The sequence below is a fragment of the Balaenoptera borealis genome, assembly GCF_965194805.1.
Source record: "Balaenoptera borealis genome assembly, chromosome: 5".
Lineage (NCBI taxonomy): Eukaryota > Metazoa > Chordata > Mammalia > Artiodactyla > Balaenopteridae > Balaenoptera > Balaenoptera borealis.
In genome coordinates, this window is record NC_138862.1 from 98,007,569 (window position 1) to 98,028,599 (window position 21,031).

At 38.6% G+C, this 21,031-nt stretch overlaps 1 protein-coding gene across 1 annotated transcript in view; it reads right to left on the reverse strand.

Annotated features, from left to right (window-relative positions):
- Positions 1 to 3,280: 3,280 nt before the first annotated feature.
- The window catches only part of LOC309629521 (uncharacterized protein), a gene marked incomplete at its 5' end in the record, with an annotated part of 62,262 nt that continues 44,511 nt past the window's right edge, over positions 3,281 to 21,031 (reverse strand). Inside the window, one exon of the mRNA XM_082393611.1 lies at positions 3,281 to 6,432. Coding sequence (XP_082249737.1) covers positions 6,304 to 6,432 — 129 coding nt within the window. The 3' untranslated portion in view covers positions 3,281 to 6,303. The remainder of the gene's footprint in view (positions 6,433 to 21,031) is intronic.

A 21,031-nucleotide genomic window follows, 5' to 3' on the forward strand; every position in this document is an offset into this window, starting at 1 on the left:
TACTTAGCCTGAGCTCTAGAGCCCGCGAGCCACAACTACTGAGCCCACGTGCCACAACTACTGAAGCCCGCACGACTAGAGCCCATGCTCTGCAACAAAAGAAGCCACCACAATGAGAAGCCCATGCACTGTAACAAAGAGTAGCCCCCGCTCGCCACAACTAGAGAAACCCTGCACGCAGCAACAAAGACCCAGCGCAGCCAAAAATTAATTAATTAATTAATTAAATTTAATTAAAAAAAAAAAAACTTGTGGAAAACACACACTGATTCTGCCTATATTTAAAATAATCCAATATTTTCACCAACGCAAAACTGAAAAATACAAAATCTAACTATTTGAATTTCAAAAAGCATTTTAATTAGTTTTATAAATAAAAGTTATGAAATTGGAATAATCAAAATATTCAAGTACTGATGTAGAAAAATAAAGAATAAATTAATCCAGGTGTAATTTCGAGGCTATGATCATTACCATATGTCTCCTTAATTACCTTTCCCCTCAGGGACTTGATGTTTTGCAAGATTTACTCTACCAAAACAAATGAATTAATAAAGTAATAATTGATGTTTTTCATTTTTAATGAATCATTTACGTGTAATTGCCCATCTCAGATGCTGATCAAGATGAGGAAACCAGTGTTGCGCATGAAGTTGAAACAATTTCTTTAGGGGCAAATAATTTGGTCTCATGGAACAACGTACAGTTGCTGTTAGCATTTAGAAATAATGGAAACAATTGAAGATGTACTCCAGAGCTCAGACCTCTGTTTCACAATTAGTCTTCCATAGTCAAAGAATAAACTGGGATTAAAAAACAGCTTTATTTTAATTCACAAATAAAAAAAAAAGCAAACAACCTCGTAAAGAATATCAAGATTAATTTACAAGAAGGATAGCTTTGAGGTGCCCCATGAAAAACGTGAGCCTGAACCTTACGCCAAGGGTAGAGGAGACAAATGAACATGAGTGATGAGCCCTCAGCAACGTTCCAATTTCACTGACAAAGATTCAAGTAATGGATAAGAGAAGGCAAACGTATCAGCAGAAGATAATGAAGACACTATTTTTGTTCGCTTTGTACACCTATTTCTTTAACTTCTATATAATAGGTTTTGCTTTGTTTTGTTTTCTCTGCCCTGAAAAGATAAATGCAGATGCATTCACATTCTCTGGAGACTAGAATCAGATGATCGAGTCAAAACAAATCCTTTTGAAAGCACCCAATCTCATAGCAGATACAGTAAAAGATAAATCACTGGCCATTTTGAAAATTTCCTGCACAAGAAACATGTTAAATGCACATGTCCTAAATTGACAGTTGATTAAGCTCCAACCTTAAAAACTAGGTTACCGAGTTTTGAAACTTCGAGAATAATGCAAGTGTCAGGTTTTTCATGCTTTTTTTAAAAACAACGAACACAATAGTAGTAAATATCACATCACACTGAATTCGTCTTAATCTCCACTTTGTTCATTCACAAACCACATAAATCTCACAGAAGAATACTGTATCAGCACTTCCAAACCATGGCTCCATTAAAGATTTAACATCTGAGGTCAGAAAGAGGTTTTCTTATTAAGCTGCCATTTCCTTTACAAAATAGACTATTTTGTACTTACTGCTACCCTTTGAACTCTTATAGTGAATAATTAAAACTAAACTGCAAAGCATAATTTGCGATGCTGAGTACACTGTAGATTGTGGGGTTTTGCTTAGTGGCTCCTTTAAAATGCTCACCAGTCCCCAGAGGGATAACCCTGCCATTAGTCTGAATCGACAAAGTTGGCTGGCCCCTAAAAGCAAGGCAGACAGCTCCAAATCATAATAAAATGGTCTTGTTGGTGACTCACTGTATTGACAGCGAGATCCCTGAAAACCCTCGGAACACTGGCACTGCTGGGCTTTACCCTCTGAGCATCTCTTCCCATGGAAACAAGTCCCCACTGCAGAGACAGCTAAAAGGAAGGTACACAAGAAGGCCAGGGAGAACAGAGTTGAGGGAAAGAAAGAAAATCCTCAAGGTAAGCACCAAGTTGCTAATATAGATATAATCTAGAAATTTCCACCAGCTCTTCCATAGCCCCTCTATAGACAACAGTGTTTTCATTACACATTAAGGCCTTGCTGTCCAAAGCCTTGTAGAACTCTGTACGTGGTAACATCTGCATCACCTTGAAGCTTGTAGAAATGCCCCACCCTGGACCTAGTGAATAAGAATCCACATCTTAACAAGCTGATCCTTATTCACATTCGAGTTTGCGTAGTAATGGCCTATAAGGGAAAAGAATCTAAAAAGAGTGGATATATTATATATATAACTGATTCACTTTGCTGTACACCTGAAACCAACACAACATTGTCAATCAACTATACTCCAATAAAAATTAAAGAAAAAAAAGGAGTGGAATTAACAATAAAGGAACTCCATGGAGAAGACGACTGTGTAGCCCAAACAATCTAAAAAACAAGCAAGAAATACGCATACTTACCAGAGGCAAAGGACTGTGCTAGGTGCCATACAACAATATAAAGAATTCATCTCACAGTCATTAATTTCCAGGAGTCTATAATATAGTTGAGATGACATCGTGGGCAGATGTATTCACTGAGTTTAAGCCAACCAGCTGCAGTGCCCTAGCACTGCATGCAAATACAGTGACCCCCTCAACACTAAGTCTGCTTACTATGGGAAGCCGGAGGCAACTTCACTAAGATAGTTCGAGAGCAGAAAGCACGGCGGGGAGGGGAGCAGGATACCAACAAACTCCCGCAGGTGCAGGATAACAGGAGAGATGAATTGTTGTGCTGTGGTCTGCACTGACAGCAACACACTGAAGCATTTTAAGTGACTTCACAATAACCATAAACACATAGGTAAAGGAGTCGTTATACAGAGCCATTTCTCCTGGCGTGAATGAACTATATAATGCCACTAGTTCTGCTGCTTGAGGGCTGTCAAATATACTCCAGGGCTTCCCTGGTGGCGCAGCGGTTGAGAATCTGCCTGCCAATGCAGGGGACACGGGTTCGAGCCCTGGTCTGGGAAGATCCCACATGCCACGGAGCAACTGGGCCCGTGAGCCACAACTACTGAGCCTGCGCGTCTGGAGCCTGTGCTCCGCAACAAGAGAGGCCGCGACAGTGAGAGGCCCGCGCACCGCGATGAAGAGTGGCCCCCGCTTGCCGCAACTAGAGAAAGCCCTCGCACAGAAACAAAGACCCAACACAGCCAAAACTAAATAAATAAATTAATAAAAATAAAAAAATATATATATACTCCAAAGGTTCTGCAGTACCCTCAACCAGAGGTTTGTAAAAAGGACTGCATGCCTCATCTTAAAAAGTAAACTGCCTCCCGAGTTCTGCAATTAATCATGACAAGCACAAGTCAAGAAATCCCATTTAGATTTAGTACAGTGATTTCCCTCCGGACTTTTGAATCAGCTGTGGATTACAAATTTGATGATATGGGAAAGGGGCAAACAGAAAAGGGAGATGGAAGCTTACAAGGTGTAACCTGTCTGGCTTCAAATAAACTGTTTTTTACATAAAGAGACAGAATATAAAGCGGCAGTTCTATGGGTCCTGAATTCTGACCTATCATTAGCAGCGCTTAATAGAAAGGCTTTTTGTGCATTTCTGCACATGTCATGTGTGCATTTTCAGTCCAAAGAGATGCTCTGAATCCGTGGTGATTCTAAAGATGTCTAAAACTTGACAGGCATGATATGACTGAAGCCCAAAACAGAGTGAAACCACTACTTCTAGTGACAGAGCGTTAGACAGGAAGAATTATAACTTACAGCATAGACAGCCAGGTTCATTGTCCTGCCAGCTCCAACCAGGGCAGCACCTGTAGATGGTCAGCTGCTCCATGCTGTATGCCTGTCTGTAGATGGTGTAGTACCGGGTCCTAAGAAATAGGAATCGAGATCAGTAATGCTTCCTCTTAAGGCCAAAGCTGTCACCTTAAACTCACTAAAAAATTCTCCCTGCAATCCAAATCCTGCCATTTATACACACAAAAAAATATATATATATTATCTGTATACATTATACATGCACTCACGTGTGCACACACACACACCTCACTAAATATATAACCAAGATTCGATATAGGTATAGGTTATTGAAAATTAAGAGGGGCCTCCAGTCCTGCAGCATAAACTAACCTAAGGGTCACTGAAGCTATCAAAATGGAACCCAAAATTATGAAGAGAATAATGAAATCCTGGAGGATAATAAGGCACATGCTTTTCAATCTGACAGTGAAGGCCCCGCATGAATTGGTCTCATGATAGTGTGCATTCTCAACAGTGGTGACATCACCCACAGTGGGGGGACAATTGGTTCTTGGGTAGGAGCGGTGAAAAAAAATCTTAGCTAGTACAATGATCTCTGGTCCTATGAACCAGCAGAGTTCACAAACAGAAACAAAGTATATCTGTGGTATTAAAACTTCATGGGGGAGGGGGACGATTACTAAAATTAAAAAAAAAGTTTACAAAGGTTCCTTAGGGGGGCAATAATGAACAAAAATTGAAAACACTACACTATAACTATTTGTGCTGACCTCTTAATAGACCATAATACCAAACATCTCTAAATTGGCTTACTTCCTTTCTATCAAATCGATGTCATATTTACTCTTTATCCCCAAAGTATTATATTCTCTTCCTTTCACATACCTATCCTCTTATCCCCAGCCCAAATCCCCTTCATATTCAAAGCCATTTTCAAGTTTCACTTCCTCCAACTTCTCTTTCCCCATCATGTCAATATATATTGTTCTTTCTCTTCTCTCAAAAATAGGATTTAATGTCAATTTTTATGACACAATTATTCACCATTTTGAAGTGTCACCTAATATTTTGGAGGTGCATCTCTTCAACAGGGATATAAGTGTAGGTTTGCAAACTTACATACAAACAAAAGGGATATTAGTTTGGCAAAAATGCCAAACATCTTTTAACACTGCCTCAACTCCAAACTCAGTTTCATAAATACTTGCTGAATAAACAGATGTATAAAACTATTAAGCTCTTGAAAATAAATAAAACATGTTTTACTTATTCATGTTTGCTTTCCCAAGTCTGAACGTCTATATGGTAGTGGACTTTCTTTGGTTCAGTGTAATATCAACAATGATTAAACCTCATGGGATGAGTACCAAAAAATCTAAATGAAAAGCTATTTTCAAAAACAGGTACTCTAATACATACTATGTACCAAGCATTGTGCCACAGGTGTTAAATATGTTTTCAGTTAATCCTCATAATATCCATGTGTGGTATTATTCTTCCAACTTTACAGACTAAGGCACAGAGAAATGTAGGAAATTCTACCAGTGCCACACAGCCAGTAAAAGCCTGAAGTTTTTTCTGATTTAAATTTAATTTAAAGGTCCTGAGTATAGACCAAAAAAAAAGACTATTCATCTGAAGATTAAAAATACACACACACAATGTATATGTAAATATCCACAATTATAAATGATTTAATCTTATTTTACTTAGTCCTATATTATCAGTGTTCTGCCATTTCTACACAATGGCAAACCCAGTTATTTACAAATGCCCTCAACTTTCTTTTAGTAATCGTAGTAGTAGTAATAATAAGAATAATAAATTCATTAATCTAAAGCCACACTTTTTTTAACTTTGTTTCCTGAATTCAGACCAAATTGATTCATTTACGTAAAACTTGAACACATTAGCAGCTATTTGTGTTAAGAGATACTTAGATATTTTATAAAATTATTTTAAAACTTTTTTAAGAAAGTCCCTATGAAGGCTTCACGCATAGAAAGTGCATACTTGCTTTTTCTCTCCTCTCCCAGCCAGCCAAGTTAATCCTAATTCAAATGCCATAATAAAGTTAAAGAAGCTCTAGGTTTCAGAGCGTTACAAGAGAACCAAGGGCAGGTGAGATGGTTCACAGTCGTAGATGCCCAGATCCAAGTCATGCTAAATTTAGCAAACCAACACAATCTTCCTTGTTTCTCTCAAGCTTCTGATCTACAGCTTTCAAAAGTTTATTATGTCAAGAGGTAAAATCAGTGGCATCTAACTCCAAATAGCTCACACATAAAATGAGGCATGAACTAAAGTAATAATATAGCCTATTTCTGAAGGAAAATATATAACTTTGAAAGTTCCTGGTGGGCATATGTTATACTCGTTTACTTAATTTTGTAATTATTTTCTAAAATTTATTGGATGAAATCTTTAGATGCAGTTGAGGCTTTGGCTTTGATTTTCAGGAATCAAAAGGACATAGCAGGAGCACCCTTACCTTCTTTCAGAACCCACACACCACCGTGGGCCACTGCCGCCCTGTTTCCAGATCTTGATGATGTGTGTGAATGCTCGGACACATGGGTGTGGTAGTCCCACCACAGTCAGCTGCTGTTCTTCGCAAACATTTGGCCTTGAAAAAAAAAAAAAAAAAAAGAATAGTAATGCAATAAAAATAGATTACTTCTTTATGTTTTATTCATGAATCATTTGCTCCTTCATTTTCCACAAAAAGCTTGTGGTGACTTACATAAAGTAGGAGAGAAAAATACGGGCAATGTAAAAAAAAAAAAAAAATGCAGGCCAGGAAAAAGAAAAATCAGAATAGATTTTAAAAACAAGGAAAAATTTAGAAGACACATATAAAAGTCATAAGTTCCCTTGTGCTTGAGAAAATTGAGCTGCAAATTAAGTTCTGATCTCTTTGGTAGCCAAAATATCTGAAGAAACACAACTGCAGGATTCCCAATATCCATGAAGAAAAAAGGCAGGCTGATTCATCAAAAGGAGTTAAATTTTTCCTGGAAATTATTCCTGAACAATATCTCCATCGACAGGTTTAGTTAATTCAGATTCACCCATAATGCTCATTTAAACACAAATACTTTTCAACCAGCACCATTATATCAATATTTCCTTATAGAAAGTTTATATAAATTTACAGGATTTTAGATATATTATCTTTAATTTTTAAATGTGTGGGGCTAGATAACACTCATCACCTGGAGTGTCAGAATTAAATTCTTTTGTAATCTGAGGAATGCTTTACTTAGTGATGAATGATTTACTAGTCCATACCAATTGCTTTGCTTTTGAAAACAGCACTAATTATAAAAGCCGCTTGGCCCAAACACTCACACTTTTCATGCATTCAAAGTCACCTGCATGCCGTACACTGACCTTCCTAGGGTCAGACTTTGACGTTCTTTTTTTGCTGTCAGGAAACTCATAGTCTAGTTGAACTCTCCATATTCATAATCTGCTGAAAATAGAGATGGTTTCTGATTCAGGATTCTAGTCTGTCTCTAAACAACTCTGTGAACCTGTCCAGTGTTAACACTGATAAAAAAAACAGCTAATAGCGATTCCTGCACTAAAATCAGTTACCTTACCCTCCACAGCTGCAGTCCGTTTTTGTGATCACTTCTTTCTGAGGGTCTGACTAAACCTCACCCTCTGATTTCACTTACAGTCCAATCCTCACTTCCAGATATATTTCTGAAAGGTAATTTTTTTGGACTGTTAACTTCACCTAAACTGAATAAAATTCATGTTGAACGTTATTTATGAGTTTGCATAGCACATTTTAACGCTTTAGGTAAATACTGTAAGAAAACAATAAATGTAAAAACTGCACCTAAGTCGGGCATCCATGCGATCATCAAGAATTGGGCAAAAATAAAAAAATAAAAAAAAATAAAAAAAAAAAAAAAGAATTGGGCAGTGGGGCTTCCCCAGTGGCGCAGTGGTTGAGAGTCTGCCTGCCGATGCAGGGGACACGGGTTCGAGCCCTGGTCTGGGAGGATCCCACATGCCGCGGAGCAACTAGGCCCGTGAGCCACAGCTACTGAGCCTGCGCATCTGGAGCCTGTGCTCCGCAACAAGAGAGGCCGCGATAGTGAGAGGCCTGCGCACCGCGATGAAGAGTGGCCCCCACTTGCCGCAACTAGAGAAAGCCCTCGCACAGAAACGAAGACCCAAGACAGCCAAAAATTAATTAATTAATTAATTAATTTAAAAAAAGAAAAGAATTGGGCAGTGGACCTAAAGAAAACTTAGCTTTTAAAAAATGCCGTATTAGATTGTCTCTAACCTGCCTGTACCTCCACCTTTACATGGGTTTATGTGTTTTGGGGGAGCCAACTAGCCCCAGTTAGAAGGAGCTCACCAAACATTTGCTTTTTCAGTCAGTAGTCTGAAATGTTACACCTCATGCAGCCTTGAACTCTATTTTGTAACCTACTTTTTATCTATTATTCCATTTATCCACCCACCCACCCAGCCGGCCAGCCAGCCAGCCAGCCAGCCAGCCATTCATTCATTCAGCAAATACTGTCACCTACACGTGCCAGAAGCACCCCTCACCCCCGCCACCAAGGATTTGAATATAAGTAGTTTATTTGGAAAGTGCAGAAAACATCAGTAAGGAAGTGGTGAAATGAGACAGTGAAGGAGAGTTAGCCAAGAAAAAGGATGCATTACTGAGCCAGCCAACTTTAGCTGACGAGCTCCCCAAATGGGGGAGGGAGCCTGGGCATTTATACACTGATTCCTATCAGTGACTGGTTGAGGGCTACTTCCTCTCCAGCACTTCAGGCAGAAGCACAGGTAGGAAGAGTCAGCTTCCAGATGCCAGAGTAAGTCTTCAGGCACAGAACTGCAAATGCTAGCAGTTGGAAGCCTGCATGTGAGCAGTGATAAAGGAGAGGGACTTGGGCACTGTGCTGACAGTTTCAGCTGCAGGAGGTATAAATGAAAGAAAGGCCATGTTCAGTTTGCACCAACAATCTAAGTAGAAGGGAGAGTAAGTAAAAGCACCTCAATAAATACAAAATGTGAAGTGCTAAGATGGAAACAATCAGGGGACTGAAACAGAGATAGAAGAAGCTTACTAAGATTCATTAATTAGGAAAGCCCTCACTGAAGAGGTGACACTGTGACCTGAAAGGGTGAACAGAAGCCAGCCACAGGAGAGCCAGGGAATGCCATTGAGGTGGAAAGAAACAGAATGAGCAGAGGCTCCAAAAGGGGAAAACGCTTGGCCTCCAGAGATCTGAAAAAAGGCCAAATTGGCTCAAATGATGAGATGCTTGGTAGGGCAAAGAGGGCCTTTCAGGCTGAGGGGTTTTGATTTTATTCTCAGGGCACTGGAAGCCACAGAGAGTTTTTATTCTGGTCTCATTTCCTACAGACAGAACGTGGAGATGAGCCTGTGATCCTCTCTGATACCAACTCTCCTCCTTGATAATGACTTAGGTCATATCTGCTCCTGCGCACTAGTAACAGCCCAGCCCAATCCAGCAATGGGCCCCCAAGCCTCAGGAATCCACCAAGCCTTCCTTGGGGTTTTCCTCATTCCTACAAAGAAACAAGTCCCCAAGGGAACTCTGTACCTTCAGAAGACCCAAACCCAGGCAGCACCAGTGAACAAGAAAAGGCACAGCACAAATTTTATGTACCAAAAGGAAAATGTATTAGACTAAAGTTTCTAGAAAATTATATGTAATCCAGATTGTCACCAAATAATTTCGCTGATAACATCATAAGAAATGTTAATGTGACTTCAGAACTTCACATATTATATTACTGAACCATAGCTAACAAGCAACATAGTTTTGGATGAGATGAGTTTTTCTTTTAGGTTAATTCATGCTAGGGAATGTTTTGGTAAAGCAGTATCATCCTTGCCTACTAAGCAGATGTGGCTAAATAAAATCAGTCACTTAGTTATTCTGCAGGTGTCCTGGCATGTTTCGATTAAAAAAATTAAGCTCCTTTCTTAACATTGAAAGCCATAAATGTTAGTAGTAAAGAAGCTTGAACAGTGAATAAATACAGAAAGTCAAGTTTGCCCTTAAGATGCTCCCAGATATAACCACTGCTAGTAATCTGATGTATTCATATCCAATTCTTTTTGGGAGCACACAAACATATTTTTGCATAAATGGGATCATAATCTACTATTTTTTAATTGTATAAAAAGTATTTTTAACTTATCAAATAACATGGTATGAATATTTTTCCATTTTGAAATTTATTGAATTACTTTAACCCTTTTTTTTTCCAGAGTATGGACTTATCAGAATAATATAGCAGAGTTAATTTAGCCAACATCCTATTGATAGACATATAGTTGTTTCTAATAGTTTGTGACTGTAAACAACTCTGATGTCAGTCTCCTTATATAAACAGCTGAATTACAGATTAAATTTTTTTAATATTTTCCTATGAAATATTTGTTTCTTCTGAGTCCTTTCAGTTCAGGAATTTTTTAGCCCCTCTCTTCTGTTTTAGGCTTTCTCAAGTATCAGGTTATCAGTGCCTGTCTCTATTTAAGCAAGAGGCACCAGAAGCTGATTGGGAGCTATGTGTGATAGAAAGGGCTTACAATTGGTGGACTCACTGTTAAGTGACTAGGGGTGAACTTTATTTTTGAGAAGCTCCTGGATGTCAGTGTATGGAAATCTGATTTTTAGGGCCATTCATTTTTTCAGAAAAGTAGCTCCAGTTTCTTGCCTGTGGAAGCAGACAGCTTGTGGCTGGTGCTTGGGGACCAGATAGCGGAAGGGAGCTATGTTTTTAGTCCATATCCACTCCTAGACAGTGTCAGTCTGCACCCCTTCTGAAGCTTCTCCGGTTCTCGTTCTCCAGAGGAAAGAACCAATCCAACTTCTCCCTCTCCCTCCCCCTCCCCCTCCCCTCCCCCTCCCCCCTCCCCCTTCCCCTCCCCCCTCCTCCCTCCCCCTCTCTCTCTCTCTCTCTCTCTCTCTCTCTCTCTCTCCCTCTCTCTCTCTCTCTCTCTCCCTCTCTCCCTCTCTCGTGGGACTAGAGCACGGCTATTTGTCCAGGTCTACAGTTTGGAGAAAGGGACCTGGGGATTGCACTAACTTTACATTCACTGTTTCAGACAACTCTCTTCCTCCAGCCCCACACATCTCCCCTGTGCATTGCTTGCCTCCACTCTAAATGCTTAATGCGGAACCTCTCCAGGGTTCCATGTGAAAGGACCAACGACCCACCAGAATGCCATAAAGATTACATCAAAGTGAAAATATCTGAGGTACAGGTCCAGAAAGAAATCTTTTCTGAACTTCTCCTATTGACTAAAGCAGAGATTTACAAGAGCCATCTGCCACAAGTGCCCCCTCCCACCTCCCTCCTCACCACTCCAGGGAAGTCTCCAGTGGGGGGAGGGGGGATGGGGGAGCAGGGGGAGGGGCAGCTGACCTTGGGCAGTGGGACATTTCAAAGCTAATTTGTGTAAACAAACCTCATCAGAACCTCCCATCCTTTGAAGCACCCCCCTTATTAAGCTAGTATGTAAATCCTAATCCCTAGCTGTTCAGAGAGCTACTCCCTATAGAGTACTCCTGCATGCACGAGTAATAAACTTTTCTCCTGTTAATCTTTCAGGAGATTAACAATGGAACCTCAGTTGACAGAGGAAAAGATTTTCCTCCCAACAGTTTTGGCAACAAGGATTGAATGGTCACAAATCTTCGCTCACTCTGGAGACAGCAGCTGAGCTCTTAGGATCTCTGACCAAGCTGGCAAAATTAAACTTTCTTACCATCAGACTCCCAGATCTCTGCTTGCGGTCCAGTTGAGCAAAAGTGATAAGAGCCTCTCATCTTCTCAGAAAGAAAGTTTCCAAAATTTAGATTTACAGGAGAAAATGTTTTGGTTAGAACTCGTCTTGTTCTTTGGGTATTATGACCCTTGGTTTGGATCTTCCAATAAATAGTCATTGTGCTGTCTTTTTGTCACTTTCTTTTTTGCTGTTGTTTTGTGTTGTGATGTCTAAAAGTGTTGCTTGTCATAAGAAGGACAGTCAAAGCAAAGAACACAGGTATAGGTTCCATAAGCCTGTTCAAGCCACCCTCACAGACTGGTGAGTTTGCGGTTCTCACTGGACCAGTATCTGCTTGGACAAATTTGCTGTGGGCCACCAATAAAACCAGATGAGTTTTTCCTTCTGTCTCAATTTTGTGTCCTGAGGGCTTAGCTTGGAACCAGAGAGTGTACTGAGACATGAGGTGCACAAGCAAAACTTCCTGCCAACCACTGCCAGCTCTCAGGGAGGTTGTCTAAGACTGAATCCTAAAGGGTCTCAACCCATAAGGTACCTTGTCATCTCCTTCCCAATGCCTTCGTAGTGCTGTGACTTCCGATCTCTGTATCACCCATCTGGTATCATAGATTTGCAGGCCTGTGATTGGAGGTGCCTCACTTTTGTGGGAAGACTGGAACTAAGCATTCTTAGCACCTATGGCAACTCGGTTTTCTTCATTTCACCTCTAGTTGGGAGTTATTTTGAATTATGGAAGCTGCATCTTCTGCGCCCTCTTCAGAGACACCTATTGTGTTCATGACTAAGCCACAGAAAGTCTTATTGGTTTGAGTCACATTTGGAATGGGTATATCTATGCGGATCCTAATTGTCAATGGCCAGATGATGGATTATTTCAGAAAAACTTTTATATTTAAAGGATTTTTCGAGAGCTTTCATTCTAAGAAAATGTCCTATTAGTACCTATAGGAGATCAAATGGAAAGAACATAAATAGTATCAAAGCTAGCCTAAAATATTCCCTTAACAAAATTAAAGCGCAGAAGTCACTCAACTGATTTAGGCCCCTTGACCCTTTCAGGGATGCTTAAAGGACTCAAGGACCCCCAAAAGCAACTATCTGAAGCTGAAAAGGGAAAAAAGGGGGCCAATTGGAAACAGACTGGATATTTTATCCACTTAGAAGAATTTGGAGACACCCAGACAACTACTTGATGTCTCCTCAATCCCTTGCTCAAATTCTAGTCTACAGCCTCCATAAGATTATATATCAAGGCAAAAGAAAATCTTAAAAACCTTCTCTGTAAATATTGCTGGAAAGATTTGCTCTCATGTTGAGCAGGTAACAACTTGTTCCATCTGCCAGCAATGTAATTAGGATAAAACATAAAGTGGGGCAAAGACTAGAACCAACTCTTGTATAAACTAGTGTAATTAGCATTACTATAATATGCCTGACTCATAGCTAAAATTTCAGAATGAAAGCCGAGTAAGATCTCTATTTGCATCTGTTTGTATATTTATGTTTGTCGTATGTTATGTATACGTGAGATATTATCCTACCTCTGGATGGTATTATCAATTTATAAAATCCCTTAAAAGAGTTCTATTATATTTGACTTAAAGAAAAATAAGCTCTTTTATAAATTAAATATTTCTAAACCTCCCAGAAGTATAGGAACTATCCCAAATATTTTTCAAATTTATGTGATTTGGATAAATCTTTGTAACTAAGACTGGTGTAATATTATTATTGGTTTAATAAAAATAGGTTTGTCTTCTGAGTTATCAGCATTAAGTATAATACAAGCATAAATTTATCTTACTAGGTTTGCTAGTCAAGTAAGCTAATAGTGTATCTACTAGATATTTAAAATTATAAATATAATGAATTTGATTTTAATCAAATTGAGTCATTATTTTGAAATTTTATTTCAATAATAATAATGATTTATATTATGTCTGCCTAAAAATAATTTCTATAATCTTTTTGGTAACCTGTAGCCTTAAAGTGATGATAAGTTAAGTAACAGATATTCACTAAATAGTTCAATCATTTCTAAATAAGATCAAATGCTGACATTCATTATTAAGCATAAGTTAAATTGCATATACTTTTGCCTTTTTATTTTTACATGGTATAAAGAGGTTAAAGATATAAATCTGTAAATAAACATAATCTTTTGCCACATTGAGAAACTGTACTATAAAGACGTATATATCTTTAAAATGGTGAGGTGGTATATTCATAAATTTTACTAATCTGCTACAAAATTCTGGTATATGACAGACAATTCACAACTGCCTACTTCCTAGCTTTCTTTGTAAAAGAAAGTCTTCTGTATTAGTCAGCTCAGGCTGTCATAATGAGATTCCACAGACTGGGTGGCTTAAACAACAGACATTTATTTTCTTGTACTTCTGGAGGCTAGAAATCCAAAATCAAGGTGCCAGCAAGGTTAGTTTCTGGTAAGAACTCTCTTCCTTGCTTAGACAGCTGCCTTCTTCCAATGTCTTCACACAGACTCTCCTCTGTGTGCACACACAGAGAGAGAAGTCTTTGGTGTCTCTTCCTCTTCTTGTAAGGACACTAGTTCTATCAGATCAGGGCCCCACCCTTATAACCCCATTTAACCTGAGTAACCTCCTTAAAGATCCTATCTCCAAATACACTCACATTGGGAGTTAGAGCTTCAACATATGAATTTGAGGTGAGGTCCATAACAGTTACTAATTCAGTCTACAACAGTTACTAATAATAAAAATAAATTATAATAAAAATGTGAATAAAAATACTAGAAATAAGAGAGTGAAGGAAAACAACTTTGTATGAAAAGTATGCAAGGAATGTAAGACGCATTATTGTTAAAAGAAAAAGGAGAGTAATTTTGTCCTAAAGTAAGGAAAGAATAGGACCAAACCTGAATGGTATATAAAGTCATAGAAGGTTTGCAGAAAAGGAATTTTATGTTGAATGGTCAAAGCTGGCTACAGTTGAATGGGTTTATTTATACTTTTTTTTTTAAATGAGCTTTATTATTAACAATACCTGAATGCAAAACTAGAGTTTGGTTTCCTCTCTCTACTAAAAGCAAACTCTAGTTTTACATTGGGCTATTGGTCTGCTCTTAAGAAGGGATTGTAGAAGGTTTTTCTAGACCCTTTAAGTAATCTGCCTAGAAAACAAAGATTATGTCTTTTCAGAATAATTTCCTGTATTGTCTTCATTATATTCCTGACGGCTTAAGAGAACCAAGTCTTCTAACTATCAAAAGAGCTAAGCTTTATCTTATAACCATGTAACTTCCTATCACTATTTTTACAATCTTTCATTGTCACTTTGTTGAATAGATTAAGTATTGTTAAACAGTGACCTATGATCCTATTATTAATCAAGTGTTCAAACCATTTGACATTTTTCAACTTGGATATTTTGCCTTCTCAAAGTCAAATCCTAAATAAAATCCTGACATTGAACTGACTGAAATATCCCAGAGGGACCTAAAAAATCTCAAAGGATTTGTTTTTTCACCTTGTAAAAAGAGAGATATTAAAAATTAATTAGGTATGTTAAACTGCATGAAAAGCATTGTCAAATAAGGAGAGATGCTTAACCTTTCCTAGGTTATATTTGTATGGGTAAATAGTATTAATATAAGTATTCAGAAATTCTATGAAGTTCCTTGAGATTTATCAATGCCCTCACTGTCCATGATATGTCCTGATACTATTTTACCTGATACTAGAAAACAACAGTAAAAGTTATCAGTCATATCTCCAGTTTTTATTTTAAAATATTTTGTCATGGAAACAACCAAATTTCTCTGCCAACTGCATTACTTTTATAATGAACTCTCATCAGATCTTTAACCAAAGCTATTTTAAATCTTTTTTCAGCCACAGATAGGTGTTTTACTCTGATGCTTTCCTGAAAGCTCTTGCAATCAGCTACAGGCTAGAGTGTTTATCTTAACAAAAAGGATCTTTCTTAAAGACCCATGAAAAAGGACTATGCCTGGTATTCTGGGGTACAAGCTTCTAATGGCATGGCTTAAATAACTTTGAGATTATACCACTGAACTAAGTCACGATTTCTAGAACTCTAGTGGAAAAGCTGATAGGTTCATGAAACTGCTAATCCAAGATCAAGCAGAACAAGAATTACATGGGACTGAATGAACTCATAAAGGACGATTATGGCTTTTATTTGGAATATTGCTGCTGGATTTAAAGAACACTCTTCGCTTTTCTCTTAAGCTATCTATAGCTTACAATTTTGTAAATTATACTTTTGTAAACAAAAATGAAACATTTAAACATTTATCTTTTTCTCTCTGCCTGATCCCTCCAGACTTTGGAAACTCTCATTAGGTATTCTTAGTTTCATGGCAATATAGTTACTCGCATAAATTTGATAAGAATCTGTCCTCCTTGTAACAAAACATAATTGGAAACATGGTTATATAATCAAGGCTTTGACTAGAATGTCATATTTTTAAATGATGCATAGAATCACATATGATCAGACAGTTTGCAGGAACTAAGTTTGATTTGACGGAGCCAAAGCTTACAAAGCCCTGTTGGAAAAACTGGACTGGCATGTGGCTTAGAGGGTTCCCAGCCATACGGGTAAATGAGGAAGGTCTCTTCTTCAGAGGCCTTGGAATCAGGATATTTGGGGGACCTTGAGAACAGAGGAATTTACTCACATATATACTGCAGGTGAAGTCTACTGACAAGTTTTTGCCTTGGCTTCCTAGCCTTGAGAGGTTTGAGAGGCTTTTAAAGTCCAATCTGAGATTCCTTTATAAAAGTTCCAGCAAAGCAAATTTTAAAAAAGGCCTATGTGTTCAATTGCCATTCTGGCAGCACTTATGTAAATAATCTGGCCAAATGTAATAAGATCAGACGTATTTTGTAAATAATACTCATCTTATTTTGATTATTTCTGATTAAAATTGAGAGGATCATAGAGAGAAATTTTGTTTCAAGGGAAAGCTATAACCCACCCTTGTGGGTTATCAGACTCTAGCCCTGTTCGTTGCCTTTGAGGTTTTACTCTCTATCCGTAAACTGGACTAGATCCTGCTATCTTACGTATTTTGTCAATCCTTACCAAATTCTAGATTCTTCTAGCTCCCTTCAATACCTAGCTACAACCCTCTAAGTTAACATTTCCTACTTTTCTCCCACCCTCCTGATTGGAAATCGCTGAGAACTAAAGCCTGACTAACCCAGGCAATTCTAGGTTGTCTTGGAGCTGCCCTCTTCCCCCAGGATCTAAAGAAGCCCTGCAAGCCGAAGCTGAATGACTTGACATAAACTTCAAAGGACCCATCACTACAATAGATCATATATGGGCAGCTTTTGTGGCTGGTGCTCTACTGTATGGACTGCTCAGGAAGTTCACCGGAACACCTTCATTCTTCCACGCTCTGCTCCAGGAAATAACCATGACTGTGACATTGATATCTATTTGCCATCGCCAAAGACATTCAAACTTCAAACCAGGAAATCCGTCGAATAGCCACTGACGTCCTCGCTCCACCACCTAAAAATACTTCAGACCTAATGCTTAAAATCTTATCGACTAGCTGCACTATAGACTTAGAAACTGAATTTATAGTTTGCTCTAAACATTAATCTTTTATTTTCTTTCTTTTTCTCATGCTAATCTATGCGTTTCTCTCCTTCTGCAGATCTTTACCTCATAACTTCTAATCTGAGCCTTCTCTCCAGAGCAATCAACCCAGCTTCTTTCTAAGACGTTTTACATGGGGGAAATGAAGCAACCAACAACCCACTAAAATGATATAAAGATTACTTCAGAGTGAAAACCTCTGAGCTACAGATGCAAAAAGAAATCTTACATAAACTTTCCCTATCTGCCTAAAGCAAAGATTTACTAGAGTCATCTGCCACAAACCCCACCCCCTCTACTCCAGAGTTCTCAGTCAGGAATGCAACTGACCTTGAGAGTCAGGACATTCCAAAAAAATCTGTGTAAGCAAACATCATCAGAACCTTACATCTTTTGAAGCCTTAAGCACCCTCCTCCCCACTTATTAAGCTGGTATATAAACCTTTACCCCTAGCTGTTCTGTGTTCTCCTCCCTACAGAGGACTCCTGCATGCCTGAATAATGAACTCTTCTCCTGTTAATCTGCCTACCGTCAATTAATTTGCAGGTCCCCAGACCACCAAACGTAAGTTGGTAGAGGACAAATTCTTTTGCCCCACAGATGGAAGAACTGACTGCTGTTGATTTCTAATTAAATTATACAGATGTCAAAGACTATCATCCAGATGATAGTGATTCTTCAAAATCTATGACTATAAAAAGATCTATCATTCTTGTATAGTGTGTGTAAAAGTTTTGTGTACATGTATACTCAATAATATGTATTCTTTGTAAATAAGAACATGGATATGTGCATATGTACACACACAACACACATTCATTCTTGTGCATTATACTGATCAAGCCTCTACACTTAGTAAATGTTTTCTCTGCTTGGTTTTGGATCATGAGAGATGCATATTGAAATCTTCCATTAGTTACCTTGGACATTACTCTTGCAATTTTGACAGTTTAGTGCTTTATGTATTTGAGGCTATGTTGTTAAGTGTTTACAAGTTGATGATGACAGTTGACCCTGAACAATGCGGATGTTAGGGGCACCAACTGTACATGCAATCAAAAATCCAAAGAGCCCTTGGTATAGCCAGTTCCTCTGCATCCCTGAATTCAACTAACCACACATCATGCAGCACTATAGTATTTACTCTTGAAAAAAAGCTGTATATTAGTGGACCTGTGCAGTTCAAACCCATGTTGTTCAGGGGTCATCTGTATTGTATATACCTGGTATATTGTTCCTTTTCATTTTGCATTGTGTCTTCTAACTCACGATAATGTGTTTGTATTGTTTTGTTTTACCTTAAAATCTGTTTGCTTGATGTTAACATTTTTATACCAAATTTCATTTGGTTTGCATTCTCTTAGGCATATCTTGTTCTGATACTTTAAATATTGCTATGCATTCTTTTACAACTTTAGCTGTCTTTAAAAAAAACTTGTTAGTTTCTGTCTTTTAATAGGTAAGGTAAATATAGTTAATACATTTTCATTACAAGGGTACTTATTTTTACCATCTCATTTTGTGGCTTCTGTATACCAGCAATTTGTATTTACTCTTTTCCTCTCTCACTCTTATGTCTGTTGGAAGGAAAATGTTTTCCATATTCTCTATTCTCCACAATCTATTTGACCTAGTTTTAAATTATATTTCTAATATTTTAATGGTTACCTTTACATTGGCAGGTGCATTCTTGGAAGTACTTAGCATGAGTCCCCTGGTGTCATGGAGTCTTATGTAAATGAGTGCCTGATTCTGGTCCATGGATGTGAGAACCAAAGTAGGGAGACCCTGAAAAGAAAGTTTATAAAGTAGGGCTTGTCAGTACTGAGCTGCAGTAATCCCACTCCATCTCAGTCCTCCACAAAGTTGGAAGGTCACTTTGGTTTCACGCAAAGGAGACCAAGATGAGTGGAGGGGAAGAAGTCATCAGGCTCCATATGGCTACTGGGTCAAGTGATCACACACCCAACCAAAGAAGCTGTTGGGCATGTGGACCATTGTTAGGACCCAAAGGGAAACTGTGCAGCCCCTCTCTGTGATGATCCTCAAAGATGGACTATGTTGAAGATGACTATTTCTCCCAAGAACGTAGGGAACCTAAAATACAGGGCACCGACTTCAGACAGAACCCTGCCAGATCCAAGTAACACCGGGCACCACCTCCATGACTAGCAGGAAGTCAGCCTCCTTGACCCCTTCTCCCTACCCTTCCCAAACCGGGAGGAGCTATAGGGCTGTCAGAGGAAATGGGAGAAAAAGAAGATGCCTCAGAGCCATACCACAACCAGCCTTTGCCCTTGCTGATCACTTCAAGCTACCAGGGCTACAGTTCTAGCTTGTCGTGGCATAAAGGAAGAGCCAGATTTTGAAGATTTAAGTTTTACACTGAGCGGGAATAAGTTAATAAATGAAAGTGACTGGAAAACTCTGGAATCAGCTAATGACTTGTTAGGATGGGAAAAGGGGAAGCAACTTAACATAAATGAAAGTAGTGATTAGAAAAAAATAAAAACAGTCCCATGTTATACCGCAGCATACTGAGATGTCTTCCATATCAGTATCCCTGGCTGATCTGTAGTTCCTTCCACCTATCCTCCTGGGCACTCAGTCCAGAGCCAGGTGTCTTATCTTGTTAGCTCAGAGTTACTGCCCCCATGATATGGCTGGGCCTTCTACAGACACGTAAACCAAGGCAGCAGATGGTTTGGTTCAGGTCCTGGTCATGGGCTGATTCTGTCCTCCCTGTGCTAAACACACAGCTTCCTGGAAATCAGTGTCCCAGGCAGCAGTTGAGGGGAGGGGGTCAGCCAGGTAGGGATGGCTCCTAATTTCATGTTGTTTCTGGCTTCAGGGTACTTTTATCCTCCTCCAGCCCCTCCACTGCCTAAGCTACCTCTGTCTGCTTCCAGACCCAGAGCCTAGCAAGCCCACATTGGACTTCAACTCACCACTGCTTGGCATTTCTGTCCAGTCTCTGGCCCACCTAGAGATCTAATTTAAAATTTTCACATTACACTGTTTTTTATTATTATGTTTTTAAAATATTTTATCTAGCTTTGGTAGATACTTTGAGCAGAGCGTCCTCAAAATATGAACTTATAACACCAGATTGACCAGAAGTTGGACTCATTTTTTAAAAACTCTTAAATATGATCATTGTTCTCCACCTTCCTCTAAAACATTAATGCTTCCAACCTAGTTCCGTGACCAGCACAGACACGGTGTTCAGTAAGTGGTACCTGAACAAGTAAATGCATCACTGCCTAAAAAGGGCTCCAGTACCCAAGATAACACAAATGAGTTAACACATATAAAGCATTTAAAATAGTGTCTTTACTCTTTCGTATTATTAGTTTTTGTACTTACTCTTTTCCTCTCTCAATTTTATGTCTGTTGGATGGAAAATGTTTTCCATATTCTCTGTTCTCTACAATCTATTTATATTTATATAATCTATTTATATAATCTATATATTTTTTTAAGCTCATAAAGTCTGCGGCTAGATTTCTCAAAAAAAATTTATAGACTTGAACTTCAACATCACTGTGGATTTGTAGTGCAGTGAAACAAATGAAAGTAGATAGTGTGTCATTTTTTAAAAAATCAGAATCTAATATGACACTTCCTAATGAAAACACTAATTAAAATTAATATAAGGCACCATACTGCTGCTGCTGCCATCTGACCCTCTATCCCCCTAGGTATGGTTAAGCTTGTGATCTCCAATGTTATGACATAATTTGAGAACTTGTATCAATTTTCCTGTTCCTTAAGCTATTAGTATAATGTTCTGGAGTCAAC